This window comes from Phoenix dactylifera, chromosome 2 (genome assembly GCF_051530095.1).
Source record: "Phoenix dactylifera cultivar Ajwa chromosome 2, Ajwa_hap1_PhDact_Kaust_v1.1, whole genome shotgun sequence".
In the NCBI taxonomy this organism is placed as follows: Eukaryota; Viridiplantae; Streptophyta; class Magnoliopsida; order Arecales; family Arecaceae; genus Phoenix; species Phoenix dactylifera.
This window is the reverse complement of record NC_143191.1, coordinates 52463336-52479994: the sequence shown is the minus strand read 5'-3', so window position 1 is coordinate 52479994 and position 16659 is coordinate 52463336. Positions and strand designations below refer to the sequence as shown.

General features: G+C 40.0%; 1 protein-coding gene across 1 annotated transcript; it reads right to left on the bottom strand.

The window, feature by feature from the left end:
• Positions 1-120: 120 nt before the first annotated feature.
• LOC103719725 (auxilin-related protein 2-like) lies at positions 121-16659 on the bottom strand. Its single transcript, XM_008809102.5, has 8 exons — positions 15727-16659; positions 10784-12299; positions 10568-10706; positions 10361-10458; positions 10161-10226; positions 9901-9990; positions 3247-3423; positions 121-484 (listed from the first exon to the last, which is right to left on the bottom strand). Exons 1-8 carry the CDS (start codon positions 16392-16394, stop codon positions 446-448), a joined length of 2793 nt encoding a protein of 930 aa, XP_008807324.4. The 5' UTR covers positions 16395-16659; the 3' UTR covers positions 121-445.

The following is a 16659-nucleotide window of genomic DNA, read 5'->3' as shown; positions in this document are numbered from 1 at the left end:
CCGCATACCAAGGAATGTGCTAAACAAGGCGTGCACTTGGTTCATCATTTTGACGTGTTTAATCCTGATCTAACTACGAAGGAATAATTAGTCTGTATTCAATCTTGCAGAGTACCTCAATTGCAAATCCATGACATCAGATAACAGATAGAGAGTGCCGGGGTGCTCAACAAGTCTATAATTACAGAGAAGGTAAAAAAGCACAAAGAAGTCGCCTCAGATACTCATGACACTGGATCAAAGCAAGATATATTTCCAGCAGTCATAAAGAAACAATCCCTTTTCTAAAGGCAGCATGTAGTCAAGAAGCAACATTGAATGATCAACACATATGGAAACAAAAAAAATAAAAAATAATAGACATAACAAAGCTTTTCTGAAGCTGAGTACTCGCAGACCCTCCCCGATAGCTCGTGCAAGAAAACAAAGCCGTCCCATAAGAATCTTAAAAGAGCTCTTCAGAGTTGAATTTGTTCCAAGCTTCCTGTTTAATACCATGATGATGATATACATCAGAAATGAAGAGCTTGTATAATATTCAGCACAAATGAACACTTTCTCAAGTTCATCACAACCGTTAAGATTACCTTTGCTCACTTGCCCACTTTCAGAATCATTAAATGGTGTAACAATCACAAAAAATAAAGGCCAAAATGAGACAAACTATACTCAAGCACATGGACCAAGTTACAAAGATTACATGGCTACAGCATGATTGCTGCAGCAGCAAAAGTTTTCAGCTGGATTGCAGTCAGCCAGCTCATTGTTTTATCAAAGTTTATTTCCCAGGTCCCATAACCATTTTGCTAGCTTATACCCTGAAGCATTTACCCAGAAACAAGATGTTTTGGTCTAATCTCATTCAAATATGTAGCTGATCAGTTGGTTCATTTTAGTAGTTCCAGCAGTATCATTTCAGTTTCAGTTCAACTAGATTTAGCTGAAACACTTCCTATTTCAGATCACAGCCTAATTATTATGCTGACGATGAAATAAATAAGGCATTTTAGAAGCGCAATAAAATGTGTCGCTGCAACTCTTTTTCAGACTATTAAAAAGCCAAAATGTTTTAACCAAAATTATAACCCGTGGCTTCATAAAAATAAGTCGAGTATTCATGACAGAAACTCCATGGTAGTGCCTTCATTTGGCCAAAGCACTGAGACTACATTTTTCATCTCTTCAGGTTGCAATTCGGTGTCACGGTAAAATGAAATTAGTGGATTGTTTGAGAAAACCAAAGGTCTTATTTAGGTGAAAATACATTAACTTCTATATCCAGTCTACTGAATTAGTAGACATGCATTTAACTCAGTGATGCACGTACACCTGCAAAAATATGATGGCTGTCATCTTTTAGCAAGCAGTTCTGGAAATTAAACTCACACTCAAGTTAGGAGTAAATACTTGGGAAATGTCCAGCACTGCCTTCTGCTTTTCTGAAAGCACATTATAGAAACTTGCACAAAAGTTCCTCCAACAGAAGCACTTCTCATGTTTCACTTAATGGTAAACATATGTTGCAAGAGAACTCCATAGAAGCACCAATAGATAGATGGTGTGACAAACATACTAGATAGAAAAATAAGTGTGGATAGGTCAAGAGGGGTCTTTGTCTGGCATGAGTTAGAACTGACCTCCATGGGACATGAGCTAGACATGATGTCACCCATTTATGTAATTTGAATACATGCTGCTCCAGCTGAAGCCGGTTCCAATAGAATTTTATTGGTCCAACTTGTATAAACAGTAATCAGATCAATTCACTATCATTGCAAGATTTGGGAAATCTAGCAAAGTATTGGGTGAAAGAAACAGATTGCAAGGAAGCATTATTAGGGTAATTATAAGGGACTCTCTTTAGAAAAAAGCTCAAAACAACATACTTAAAATGGATCAAGAAATTGTTTTTGTCTTCATGGAGAAATCTGGATACCAGTTGAGTTTAAGATTTACGGAAGAAAATCAATTTGTTGTCCCAGTGTAAGTTGAGCTTTGCTGGTACAAAGAAAATGGCATGGATTCTTCAATAAGAGGAAATTTAGTGGAGCCAAAACCAGGGTTCCAAGTGATTGAAAACTTGAAATATAGTGGTAGAAACCCAGGTTTTTTTCATTTAAGCATGTTGACAGATACAAGTAGAAACATGATAATTATGTTGAAGTCCGTTCTTGGAAAGGTTCTAATGAGACAGAGGGGGGCCTTCATGGAGACAAGTCTGGAACAAGAATTTGGATGTACCTCATGTGGCTATCCCATGCACCAAAATACATTTACAGATGATCTGAACATGATATTTAATTTAGTTTATTCAGATAATATGGAAGTAATGTTTGACAAAAAAGGATTAATGAGTTTCCAAGCCCAATCAGCTTTCCAAGATTTTTTTCAAGAACATCAGGCAAATTGTTTCACTCAAAGAGTACCGAAACTTCTTTTAAAGGGAAAACTTCCTTGGGACTGGGACCTAACCTCTACTTGTCGTGTTACTAGGAACAAAAGTCTTTTCAGTCATTAAGATTTCTGCCTCATCGGCCATATAAAACAAGTTTCAGATTTTGACTCAGACGATGCCACAGACACACAGCCTGCTTGAATATGCATGTATAGTGTTAGGAAAATTCTTCTAGATAATATGCTGTACACTTGATTTACTTCAATCACAGAGGCCCATTCAAGGTTAGTTCATTTCCATGTATAGGTCCATCACAATGAATTAGAGACACAATTACTCTTTTCTGATATATATATATATATTAGAAAGGTACCCAGTACTGGTATAGTCTTAGTATGCTCCCATCTTGCAATCTACACTTCGTAACCGAGTATCAATTTACTATATGTATAGGTCCATCACAATGAATTAGAAATAAAATTACTCTTTTCTGATAATGTAAACAATGTACACAGTATTGATTTTAGTACCATTACTGGTACCCAACCGGTACAATGTTGGTACAAATCAGTTCTTGGTGTCGATACTCAGTATGAGGGGCATACTGAGTATCAGTTTACTACAAGTATGCCTGGTATGGACTACTATAGTCTGGCATTACACACCATGTATGTAACAACAATGATAGGTTCTCATGGATTCCTTCAACACCCCATAATTTGCATATTCATTAAGTAGTAAGCAGTATTAAAAACAATAACAACTCGAACAACATAGTTTCTTGATGACTGCCAAGAAAAAATATAAATCATCTAACCTGTAGGAAAATCAAACCATAATTGAATAGATACCTTTAGGAGATCAAAAACCTTCTCAGCAATATACTTTTGTTGAAGATTTGCACCCTTTTGCTGCACCTTATCAGGATGTATGCATAAGGTTGCTTTCCTATAAACCTTTTTCACCGCAGCAGCAGTAATTAAATCAGTCAGAGATACAGGCTGCCAGCCACATTCAGGCCAAAGCACCTGCTCGCAGTTTGCAACACAAACAAGAAAACGTAGTGAATGATAACTGACAGGGAAACAGTTTAACTTCTCATGCTCAAGCAAAATTAAAGTCTAGCTTTCTCCTTTTGTAAAAACAATTTCCAATAGGAGAAAACAGAAGGAACTTGAAATGAATCCTTATAAATTTCAATTCATAAACTACCTAGTCCTTTAGTGTTAGAAAAAACTTAATCCCTTCCTATATGGAATGACATATATTGCATGATACCTCCTCTGTTCCAAATTTTTATCAATTTAAGCAATATATCTTGCAGGCACCTAGTAAATGCGGTACATTTGCAGAGTGGCACAAATAACAAGCCATACATTTCATCAAATTTGAACAATGATAGAAATATGCTTAAATGTATTTTCATTTCTGAGACTCCAATCAGAGATACACTTAAAGTCTAACTCAGATAATCATGTCCATATTGCCAGATACATGCCTAAAGCATCTTTCTCATATGTTCCATATTGAAAACCAGAAAGAATCAGGGGGAACGACTAAATTGTTTGTCTTGCATATGGTAGAATTATGACAGTCAACATTTTTTGGCTCCTTTTCCTCTTCAATGTTCCATTGCTCAGCAGGTCACAGCGGCTTAAAGGATGGAGAAGGAGAATAGTCAAAAGAGGAAACTTCAATGTCATCTTTTTAATGCATCCACGATCATCCCCTTGCTTGTCAAGCATTGCTCCTGATCCATCCATCCCACCCCCACCCCCCACCCCCCCCCCAAAAAAAAAGAAAAGAAAAGAAAAAAACTCCAAATGAAAAATCAACAGCAATAGCAGCCAAATCATTTTCCGCCCATCAGGCAAGCTCCATAATCATTTCCTCCTAGACATGATGGCCAAGCAGTAAAAGGAGAAGGTAGCAAAATGTTCCTATAGATGGATATTTCTTAAAAACCATACTGGTGACAAGCCATATATCAAGCTCCTTAAAAAATTTATAAAGAAGTAAACAAAAAATTTATAAAGGAAAGATGAGGAGAGGTGGCCTAGGTATCTGCTGTTAATGTCACACACAAGTTTGGCTTCCTAATAGCCTTTTCTAAATGCATTGTCAAGGCATGAAGGATGTGTGGTAGTTGTTTATCGATCTAGACATATATCAGGCAGTAGAAAAGGAGAGCTAGCAAATGCTCCTATAGATGGATCTATATTCAAAATCATACTGGTGACCAGCCATATGTCAGGCTCCTTAACTAGTAAAATTTAAAAGGATGAGGAGAGGTGGCCTTGGTAACTGATGTTAATCCTTCTCACAAGTTTGGCTTCCGGGGAGCATTCTCTCACAAGCATGATTAAGGTGGGAAGGATGTGTGGAAGTTGTCTATCACTACTCAAAAAGTAAGGGGGTAAAACCTCTAGATGGTTTCTCTTCCATACATGCACCAAGGAGGGATTTAAAGGGGAAGTTGGCTGTTATTGGAATCCAAACACGTAAATTTTACTACTGGCGAGGCGAGACATGAGGCACTCCTGGCGCGACGAGCAGTGCAAATTGTTCTGGAGCCACATGGACTTTGGAGTCAGGTCATGATAGCGAGATATGGTCATGCAAGCTCAGCTGGCCAGGTGGTGGGCGGCCGGAGGACATCTTTCATGTGGCGGGAGGTTGGGAGGTATATGCCTATGGCTCTAGCACATACTAGGTGGTTGATTGGCGACAAACGGAGCATTGACGTGATGGAGGACCCTTAGGTGGATGCACTTCCGTTGAGGCTATGGCGGACGATGATCAGCGGTAAGGGGACTGCGGGGCTCCGAGTGCAAGACCTCATGCCTAGGGAGGCAGAGTGGGATGATGACAGGTTGGGCCAGTTATTCGGAGAGCACTTAGCAGAGCGGGTACAGGCTCTCCCCATCCCGGGATCAGCAGGTCCAGATGTTAGGGTATGGAGCACCACTTGTAGGGCCAGACTCAGGGTTGGTGATGTTTCTCGGATTCTTCAGCAGGAGTCGGAGCTAGGTAGGGACTGTGGCTGGATATGGAGGTTTAGGCTACACCAGAGGGTTGCATTATTCCTCTAGAAGATAGCCTGGGACTGTCTGCCGACAAGCTTGGCGCTGAGCCGACGTGGTGTTAGCATTCCTCCTTTATGCCAGTATTGTGAGGTAGACGAGTCAGTGGATCATGCACTATTCCAGTGTGTTTGGGCGGGGGGGCTTGGAGGTTGTCCGGGATTCTGGTGGTAGCTTGGAGCCGGAGGGATTATTTTCTGGAGGAGGTCCGGCATTGGTCCAGTTCCCCCCAGATGAGTTCTGTGGCTATTAGGGCGTCCTGCATAGCTTACCAGGTATGGATGGCCAGGAATGCCGAGTTTTTGGCGAGCCTAGCCTGTCCCCACGGTTCGTGATGGAGCGGGCTCGGGCACAGGCAGCAGAGTTCCTTCATGCAGGTCTGGATCATAAACCTTTGACAGCTCGGGACACCTGGGGCTCCCATACTGCTTCAGCAGCTTCTCATACGGTGTTTTTCACCTGAAAGCCCCCACCCCTAAGCTTCCTCAAGGTCAATTTTGATGGCTCAGTCCTGGACGGAGACAGGAGGAAAGGAGCAGGTTTTGTTATCAGGGGTCCGAGCTCCAGCATGGTGGCAACAGGGGGTTGTCAAATCTTCGATACCTCGGTCCTAGGAGCAGAGCTACGGACGGCTTGGATGGGATTACGGTATGCACGACATGTACTTCAGGCGAGTTCCATCCTCCTAGAGGATGATTCGGCCACAGTGATCAGCTGGGTCCGGAAGGGCTCTCACAGGGATGGAGGAATTCATTCTTTGCTCCGTGATATATGGTTGATGGTGAGGGAGGGGCTTACTTTTCAGGCTATGCATGTTATTGCAAGGCAAACGGGGCGGCGGACTGGGTGGTGGAGTATGTTGCGAGCCACTCAAGAGGCACCCTATGGGTTGGTAAGGATGACTTGCCCGGTGCATTCCGGGACCTTTTGTTTGCAGATTCCGCTGGGTGTATTCGTACCCGTGTAGTATGAAATGCCCGTTTTTAGCACAAAAAAAAAAAACTCCAAAAGAATTCTCTTTTTATTATTTAAACGAAAGTGTGAAAGAAATACCTTTCCATTGTTCAAGAAAGAGATAAGTGAAAGAGCTCTAGCACACTTCTGTGGAAGGATAAGTCTTCCTTCACAGTGAGACCCTTATAGGGTTTTTTTCATTCAGCTTGCATAAGAAGGGATGAAAATAAAGGGGCACCTGTCATTAGTGCCCCAATAGACACCATAGTAAATACACACTCCCATCATTATAAGTAATGAAGAATTACTTTTATCTTCCCTTTGTTCAGCTATAGTTTGCAATATTTTAAGAGACTAGCTTGCAAAGTGCTACTAGATTTATTTTCAAACTAAACCAAGAGTATCAATGAAGCTTAACCTATAAAAGGATGACCATTCTTCTTGTAAGCAGCATATTTAGAATTTATATTGACCATTCTTCTTGTAGTCAGCATATTTAGAATTATATTGATAGATGTCGAGTTCTTTTCTTCTTCCAAAATTGCATTTCTGAAATGCCGAACTTCTCTAGTTCAGTAATTTCTCCATAGTATTGTGTTAGAATCTCGCAAAGACTGAAATACTCTTTTTGAGGGAAGTTTTCTTGAGATCACCCTCCTCACAAAGTTGTTTCTTGATGGTTAAAGTTTATGAACTTCAATTTCAATTTGGGAACTTATCCAAAATAATAACAGGAAGAATGTTGTTTTAGCCATCTCAAGGTTATAGGAGTGGGGATTTGGTTTAAACTAGTTTTAAAAAAAACCTTTGAGCTTAATGACCCATGGTAGTCTTAACCAATATTCAGTATCTTAATTATAGATAGTCACTACTAACTGCTAGTAGTTAGGTAGATGTACCATGGTGTGTCTTCTGCAGGTGATATTGCATTGCTTGGGGAGCAAAATGAGGGGGAGAGAGAGAAGACTAAAAACTACTGTATTTATAGAAGAAAGCTTGAAAGAGATTAAAAGTCCACAAAACAAAAATAGAAATGTACGAAATGCAATGTTAGTGAGAATACAAACAAAGATAAGGCTCCTATTAAGGTTGATTGATTATAAGATACCACAAAGTGACTGTTTTTATTATATAGGATCCAATATACAAATAATGAAGAGACCAATGAATATATGGGTGTGTGTGATAGAATTAGAGCTAGCTAACGTGCTTCTACGGCACGTGATGAAATATCTGGGTGAACTAAAGGAAATTTTTCTAGAATGAAAATAGATCTCGCAATGTTGTATGCCCCCAAAAGTAGGACCAAAGAAAAAATAAGTTTAGAGTTGCTGAGCCAAGAATGTTGAGGTGCATGTGTAGTAAACAAGCATAGAGTGAGAATGACAATATTAGAAGGGATGTAGTAATTGCATGAATCAAGGACATAGTGATGCAGAAATGATTGAAATGGTATAGGCATGTGCAACAAAGAAATTGAGGGGCTTCAGTAAGAACTTTGATGTAGAAAAAGGCACAAGGTTACATGGATGGAATAAGACAGGATAGGGAAAAGCTTGAACTGACATCAAAGGTGGCTAACAAGAAAATATGAATGCAATATGAAAGGTTGGCCATCGGAGTGAAAGGTCTAGAATAGAAAAACTGCAGCTAGGGGACCAACTAGCATCTACGTGCTTGGCAGGTAGCCCAAAAATAATATATTCATTAATTTATTAAAAATGTTTTTTTTTGTTTTTTTTTTTTTTGGGGGGGGGGGGGTGGTGCAAGGAATAGACAATATGAGGTCATTAAGGATGAAGGCAAATACACATATGTACATTTATGGATGTTTTGGGTGTGCGCCGGAATACATTTGAACATTGCAGCGTAGGTTAAATGCATCCCCTATTATTAAAAATTTAATATTCAGCAGCGCCTTACCGGTTGAACCTATCATTATTAATATTTAGCAGCAATTCTCAACCTAATAACATTCCTATACAAATGTATCTTATCTTTCACCTTAAACTACACCTTATCCGTTTAGATTGGTGTTATTTTGATAAGGCAAAGTTTGATCTTTTTAAAAAATTACAATTATGCTACCAATTCTCAACCTAATAACATTCCTATACAAATGTTGGCAAATTCTTAATCTAGGCAATTAAGAAGGGCTTCATGTGATACATGGAAGACCAATTTTTCAGAAGTAATTAACGTTCAAGTAATGATTAAAAAAAGAAATAAATGAGGAATAATTGACATGTGGCTTTTATTGATTCAGAAAGGCATCTGCGAGTTACAGAAAGATAAATTCGTGGGTGATGAGGAAGGGGGAAAACCTTTGAAGCGTGCATCAATATATATTTAATGGTGTGGAAATGTGCAGTATGCTGAGTGTTGGGACTCCCAAAGTTGAACCAATAACAGTAATGGGCCTTTACAATGAGACTTCATGGCATATTTAGCTCATTTCTAGGCTCTAAGATTTTAAAGGATGTTGAGGTCAATGTGTGAGAACTTGATAGACAGAGCTGCAATGAGAACATAAAGGACATTTAGGAGTTGCGCCCACTGGAGTAACAATCTGAAATAACATGTCTATCTGCAGCATGCGCAAGGATGAGGTAGGCCTCTAATCTTGGTGATTTGAAAAAAAAGGTGTAGAGTCACGACAAATTGGATGAACCATTGAAAATTGACCAGAAGATGGTTTTTTTTTACGTAACTCGACCTTATGAAAGAAGCACCAGGGAAGTAGGGCACATAAAAAGACGGACGGATTAAGGCTTGTTATTTTTGTACAATTGTTATATATAAAGGTCTTGCTGCTCTATTTTGGTTTTGACATTACAAACTCAATTTTTTGAAATTAATAGTCTGCAGTTCATGGACTACAAATGCAAAGCATGAATACCATAAACAGGAACAACTTCAAAGGCAAACGAAAATCAGAGGACATTCAGAGACCATTTAAGCAGTAAATAATGAACATGAGACAAAAAGAAAGAGTGCATCAAACAAACTAGTCAATTAGGCATCCCAAATTACTGGTAGCAGTTTGTAGAATCATGGTAACCTTTCTGCTGAAGGTATCATCCTATATAAGTGAATTTCAGATTGCAGAAGTTTGAAAAAGTAACTAAAATTCTGAAATTAGTGAATCAGCAGTAACTGCAATAGTCACATGCCATCGTCAAAAGATCATCCTCATGACTTCACCAAAGATGGTAAGCACTGCTATTACAGTCTAGCATGCAATTCCATCCAAACAAAGTCAATATCTAGGTTGTAAAACACCAAACAGAAAAGAACAGGTCACAGCCAATTAAGAGTGCACGCATCAGAATCTGGGGATGCCAAAAAACATTTTTTTTGGGGGTGGGGGGAGTAGGGGGTGGGTAAGTTTAGCAACACAAAATGACAATCAAGAAACATCAGCAACAAAGTCAACCAAGTTTATAAAAAGAAAGAAAACAGGCTCACATATTGCAATGTGGATAGTAAGGCACGTAAGTTGGCTTCTTTCCCTGCTGCCCACCGTTTTATCTCAGCATCCAGTGTTTCAGCGATCCTCTGAAAACAGCATAGAGCAGCATTAGAGGAAATAGCAACTTACATGGAAGGTCTTCAGAACAAGAACCTATATCAAATGTAATTGTAACTGAAGTGATCCTTTTGTATGTATAGTTTGAATGTAAATAAATGTGAATATTAACTGCTTCATTCAGGTATAGAGGGCTTACATGTCTCTCTGCCTGATCCCTCTGAGTTTGCAAATCACGCTCGTTCTTCTCGGCCAGAGCTTTTGCCTGGACAAACATACTTAGTCAAGCCAGAATTATAACATCTAAAGAGTATAGAGTTTCTTGTTTAACCATCAGTGATGAGTGCAAGTGCCTATCCTCAGTTTGAAGCAGTACAATATAGACAAAAACGCCATTACCGCACGCTCAAGTGTTCTTTGATGTCTTTCAAATCTAGCTTTTCTTCTTTCTTCGCTCTCTCCCTCAATATCTTGAAATTCTCCAGATGATGAAGGAGCTTCAAAAAAATTAGCAATAATAATATGTTAGTCGAATAGCAATTATTAAGTAAAAAAGAACTCACATGATGGCATAAATTAATGCTAGTTGCACCCAAAGAATACTACCTCCAAAAATGGAACTCAAGTCATCCGCAATATTTGTTGTAGATGATGCCTTTTTCATGGTGGATGAAGAACCAGAAGATGTCCTCCAAGATGCATCAGAACTGCCCCTGCCTTGAGCTTGAGTGTCAAACATAGTCTCCTGAAACATCCACGCAGCAAGTGATAACCTGCTTAAATCACAATGGATATGCTGACAAATTGAACATGGGTTCTCACCGCGGAAGTAGCCCTTTGTTTTGGTGCACTATTTGCTCGAGCACCCATACTAAAGAATGACTCAAGATCATTTTCGGTCTTGTTCTGCTTTCCTCTGGCAGCAGCAGCAGCCCTTTCACGAGCTTCAGCATTAGCTCTATCTACTGCTACTCTTTCAGCTCTCATCCGTGCTTCTGCTGCAGCTCTCTCCACAGCAGCCCTTTCAGCTGCAGCCTTCTCTCTAGATTCTGCAGCACCCCTCTCCTTTGCTGTAGCAGCCTTTTCCCTGGCTTCTGCAGCTGCCCTCTCAGCTCTTTGCCTTGCCTCTGCTGCAGCTCTTTCACGTGCTTCAGCCGCTGCCCTCTGTACTGCAGCTCTCTCAGCACGCTGACGTGCTTCAGCTGCTGCCTTCTCATAAGCGGCCCTCTCAGCTTTCGCACGGGCTTCAGCAGCTGCTCTTTCCCGTGCTTCTCTTGTAGCCCTTCCCACAGCTTGCCTTGCTCTTTCCCTTTCCCTCTCAAGTTCTAGTTCTCTCTCCCTTTCAAGTCTCTTTTGCTCCTTCTCCTTCTCGTCCCTTTCCTTCTGTTCCCTTTCACGATCTAGTCTTTCTTGTTTCTCTTTATCTTCTATATCCTGAGCATCTGACTTGGCTTTTCCATCTCTTTCTTGCTGTGCTCGTTCTCTCCCCCTTACCTCCCTAGCATGTTTAATCTTCGCCTCAGCTCTATCCATAGCCTCCTTCATAGCAGCTGCAGATGCTGCTGCAGCTGAATTCGTCTCAATTTCTCCTTCATTGGTGAATACTTCTTCATGATCATAAGCATATGTTTGAGGCTTTCCCATGGCAAAATCTTCTAATTCATCTATTGGAGATACACTAGATTTCTTCACTGAATCTTTAGGATAAGAATAGTTTTGACTAGGCTGTGAAAAAGGTTCATTTTCCCTTCTTTTGGTATTTGCTTCAAAGGGCGCTTGTTTGATGACAAGTGGAGGAGGAGGTCTCAAAGGTGGCGGAGCAGTTGTAGGTTGTGTAGAGAGAGGAATTTCATTAACAGTAAGCCATTGGTCACCTGTTCTCTCCAAATGGTCATGAGATTTTGGAGATTGATCTGCCATGGCATTTCTTCCATATGTATCTGATTTACTTGGTTGCATTTTAGGAGTGATATTTTCAGAAGCCTCCATTGAAGATCGTTGAGGTGGTTCTTTTCCAAAATGATGCCCAGGGCTCGTACCCTGGACATTATTTTGGGGGTTCTCATCCTGGTTGTCATTCATCTCACTTGTATATGAAGGCACTGAATTTGAGAAGCCATTAAACACATTAGCATCATCGAATATCGACCCTCTAACAGAAGAAGATCCAGTTTTTGTGCTTCCAGAATTGGTAGTCCTACTAATATGTTCCAAAGGGTCATTGAACAACCCAGATGATGAATATGGTGAGGTTGATGTCGTTTCCAAAACAACAAAAGGATCTTCTGAAGTACTGGCAGTTGGTTTAGCTTTTTGTTGGTTAGTCACTGGAATCTCCCTGCAAACAAATAGTAACATTTAAGGCAAGAATATGAATGGCCAATATGAATCGTTTAAATAACTAGAACACTGCACCCCCACCTAAACACACTCACAAAAATAAAAAATTAAAAAAAAAACTGAGGATGCATTAAATGACGAGTTCTACCAAATAAACAGCATTTTCGGAGTATATTTTCCACATGGCTGGCCAACAAGCTTGGGAGGAGGGAAAGAACTAACACAGAACCAAGACAATTCATGCAAATCAGATGAAAATGTGAAATGTAAAGATAAAGTATATGACATCTTCATACAGTCACAAATAGATGAAGATATATCGGGATATAAAAAAGGAAAAATGGTTACTTAGAATAAGGATCTTAACTATTAAAACAAATTCTGTTAAGCACCCATGTTGTACAACATATCAATATCCATGCCGCTGTCAGTATAAGTGCAACAAGTTAGGCAACATAGTTGACCACTAGCCTGTGCCAACAAACAATGATGCTTTCCTAGTTGAGGATAAATTAACTTGGAAGTGCTCTGAAAAGTTGAGAGTAAACACTAATTAAAAAATATCGATTGTGGATTATATAAGATGGCTAGAGAAAAGCAATGAAATATAAGGACAGGTAAATAAATGATCATCATCATCCACGCCTTTTTTCCTCAAAATGGGTCAGTTACAGAGCATAGCTCTGAATCCAGTCAGCTACAGAGTGCAACTCAAAGTCAACAAGACTCCACTGAAGGAATAAGCAAATCCTTACTAGCAACTCACAACTCGCCATCGATCGTCTAAGTACTGGTGTCAAGTCCTGGTTGGGAGAGAAAAACCATGGAAGCTATAAAGCCAGTTGGCAATTGGCTGTTGAAAGAACTAAAATTATGATTGTAGTTTAAACTCATGTTACTTAGAAGCAGACCTCTAATATCCTCATCAAATTATAAAAATTATAGACAAAGAGAGAAGTTGACAAGACTTTGACATGGTGAACTTTTTTCATCGAATTGATGCAGTATTTCATGTATGGTTGAAAATAATAATAATAGATAATTCATAAAAGACTCTCCCAATTATTGATTTAATCCTTAATCCTTTTTACAAGTAATATTTAAAACAAGTGGAGAAAAAAAAGCAGTTGAACCCTCTAATAATGAGCCATAATCCATAAGCCAACTAAATGTATAAGCCCGGTTATTTGATATAGATGAGTCATGACCAAAATATAATCAACAAAGCCTAATAACAGCTATCTAGGGACAATACCTTGGAACCGTCTTTCTTCATTCAAAGAAAGTGGTATCACCAATCATGATACATATAAGATGATTTGTAGATTATCCCAACACATATAAGAAATAATGAAAGTAGAATAAAAATGCGTAGTTCAAAGAAAGATGGCAATGACAACACAAATCATAAATTGTAGCCAAGAAACAATCTTGAGAACCTTTCACATGTAAACTAAGGTTTGAAGTTTTGAATAAAATGGATCAGTTTTGGCTAAAACCAGAGCCATGGCCAGTTTTGAAACTAACTGGATTGAGTCCATTGTTCAGTGGTTTTGTCTAGTTTCTACCAAAATAGACTGAAATTGGTTATGAACGATCTTTTTGTTCATTATACTGATGTTTTAGCATCATTTCAGGGTCTCCGTTCATATTGGCAATTTATGCCATTTTTTTATCCATTTTTTGAAAATAAAGGTCGCTAATTATCATCGAATGTAGTAATGTTTTTTGTTTTCTTTTGTTTCTTTTTTTTCGTTTTGAGGGGTGAGGGAAGAATGGGAGGGAATACCCACCCAAGAAAAATTACAAAGTCCATGTATTTGGCGACCACACAAGGATTGAACACAGAACATTCTCGAAGGAGAGGAGGGGGCACTACCTAGTTCACCAAGATCAAACATGAATGTTTGGAGTTTTGTAGAAACTTTAAGAGTTGGCAGTGTGACTCTAAAAAAAATACATATGACAGAAACATTGGATCCAACAGTGTCAATTTTGTGCAACCAGGAGATAGTGTAACAGACTGAGAAAAAGATAAACAGAATTTTTCAGGTCTTCTTTTCTTGGTGGTATGGTTCAAGATTTGACATAGTATGTGTACTACAACTTACAATGCTCGAACTTTGCCTGCAATGACACAGGAAAAATACAGGAGCCGCCCTGATGTATATTCTATATATACGTGAACATAAACACCTTTTAATTACAGTTTCTGAGTAGCCTTACAAAATACATAGACATATCCTCAACCTGTAGAATAAATATTTGATACTAACAATCACATTAAAGACTCCAAAAACTACACAAATATGGAAACTGCACTTTTTAATAACTCCAACAAAAATAAACGCCAACGGAAAATTGAATATATGTGTGTGTGTGTGTGTAAGCATTGGTTATATACACACTTTACTCTTTGTCACTTTGTTATACAGCATACTGGTTGCTAGATTCATGGGTATACCAATATTGATTTACATGGTATGTTGATGCATACACCTTAAGATCCAAAAGGATGCATATAATGTTTGTTAGGACTCGAAATGATACATGGTGTATGATACATTTCACATATCAGTATATTTGTACCGTGTCTTTAAAAAGAACAAAATAAAAGAAAAGCAATAATGTAGAAGATTTGAAAAGGTAGAGCTAACCTGAAAACTTTTCTCTAACTTTTAAACATTCCAATACCTTTAGAAGCAAAGAGATAGTAAGTTAGCAAAATTGGGATGGCATTTGATTGACAACTAATACATTTACTGCTGCTCTTAGCTCAAAATAGCCCACAGAATGAAAGAAGGAAACAGAGTGAACTTGCAGCTAGCAATGGGCTTGACAACATGAATTAATGGATTATGTTTTCACTCTTCAATATGCCATCAGCTTCTCCTTCCTTCTTTAAGAAAAACAGAGTGAACTTGCAGCTAGCAACGGGCTTGACAATATGAATTAGTGGGTCATGTTTTCAATATGTCATCGGCTTGACTTTCTTTCTTTAAGAAAACACCGTTTCTCTGATGCAACTTTTTAGTTCCTAAAAAACACTCAGAAAATAAGGGAATGAAAGAAAAAACAGAAAATTAATAACAACAAGCCTAAATCCTCACATCTATTACTTCGAACCAGTATTTAGGAACAAATATTTAAGGAGAAAAACAAGCGACTATAAAGACTAATTGGAACCATATTTAAACAGATTCTCTGAGATTCGATTGAGATAATGCTCACGAGACAAAAATTCTAATATCAAATTTTCATTAGAAGAATGTAAGTTCAATAAGGATAATTAGCATCCAACATTGGTCCAGGGGTGCAACATTGAAGGGAAGGCAAAAGATACTAAGACAAGAGCACCAAGAATTTCAACATTTACAGCAGAATAAGATCACCAAGAGAGATCATTGATGGAGCCAAGATTGTACCTTTTATGCGGAGGACTGCTCCCACCGAATCCAGGTATCAGCTCCTCAAATCCAGAGAAGTCCTGGTCCTTCTGCTCCCCGGGTCTCTTATCACCCGCACCCTTTGACTCCGGCATTGCCTTCCCGAGATTCTCAAGAAGATCATCATACGGAGGTGAGGAGACGTGATTGGATCCGGCCGACATCGAGGTGAAGACATCATCATACTTGATCGACGAGCTCTTTATGCCCGGAACCCCATCAAAAATATCATCATCATAGACGGGCTTATCATATACGGGCAAGGACGACGACGTCACCGGCTTCGCCCCGGAATCCTTGAAACCCTCGAAAATGGAGTCAAAAGAAGGAGGGGAGGTAGCGGAGCCCGAGCGGCCATGGGAGGTGGAGTTCGACTGACTGGGGGGGCCACCGAAGACGTCGTCGTAGGCCGGAGGGCTCCGGTTCTCCGAGATTTCGACGCCGTGATCCCCAAGGAGGGAATCGCCGGTGGAATTCCAGCCGGATCTTGACTTGTTCCAGGAGGTGGAGGCGGGGGAGGATCGGGCGGATCCAGTCCCAAGATTGACGCCTCCGACGGAAGCGGCCTTGGAGGCGGCCATGGGGGCGTTCTTGCCCTGGGGCCGGAAGCCGAAGTCCCGGGCCAGGAGGCCAGGGAACTCGTCCATGGTCTGTGGGGGAGGCGACGGCGGATCGGGGCGGAGATCGAGCTGGTCGGTCGGATATCTCGGCGGGGGGCTTCGATCTCGGCGAAGCTCCGGTGATCGGCGGCGAGGGGGCGGACGCCTCGGAGGTTGGGGGGCAGAGAGAGTGCAAGCCCGAGAGACCGAGGTTGGTGAGGTGAGATCGGGGATTAAACTTTTGGCTCCCGCAGTGGGCCCCGGTCGAGAGAGAGGAGGACGCGCCTGCCTGGAGATGGACTGTTGTGATTCG

Coding starts and splice junctions, on each gene's coding strand:
- LOC103719725 (XM_008809102.5), bottom strand. CDS start 16,394: ATGGACGAGTTCCCTGGCCTCCTGGCCCGGGACTTCGGCTTCCGGCCC. Junction 10,707..10,783: donor AACAAAGGGCTACTTCCGCG/GTGAGAACCCAT, acceptor TGGATGTTTCAG/GAGACTATGTTTGACACTCA. Junction 9,991..10,160: donor GGGATCAGGCAGAGAGACAT/GTAAGCCCTCTA, acceptor TGCTGTTTTCAG/AGGATCGCTGAAACACTGGA.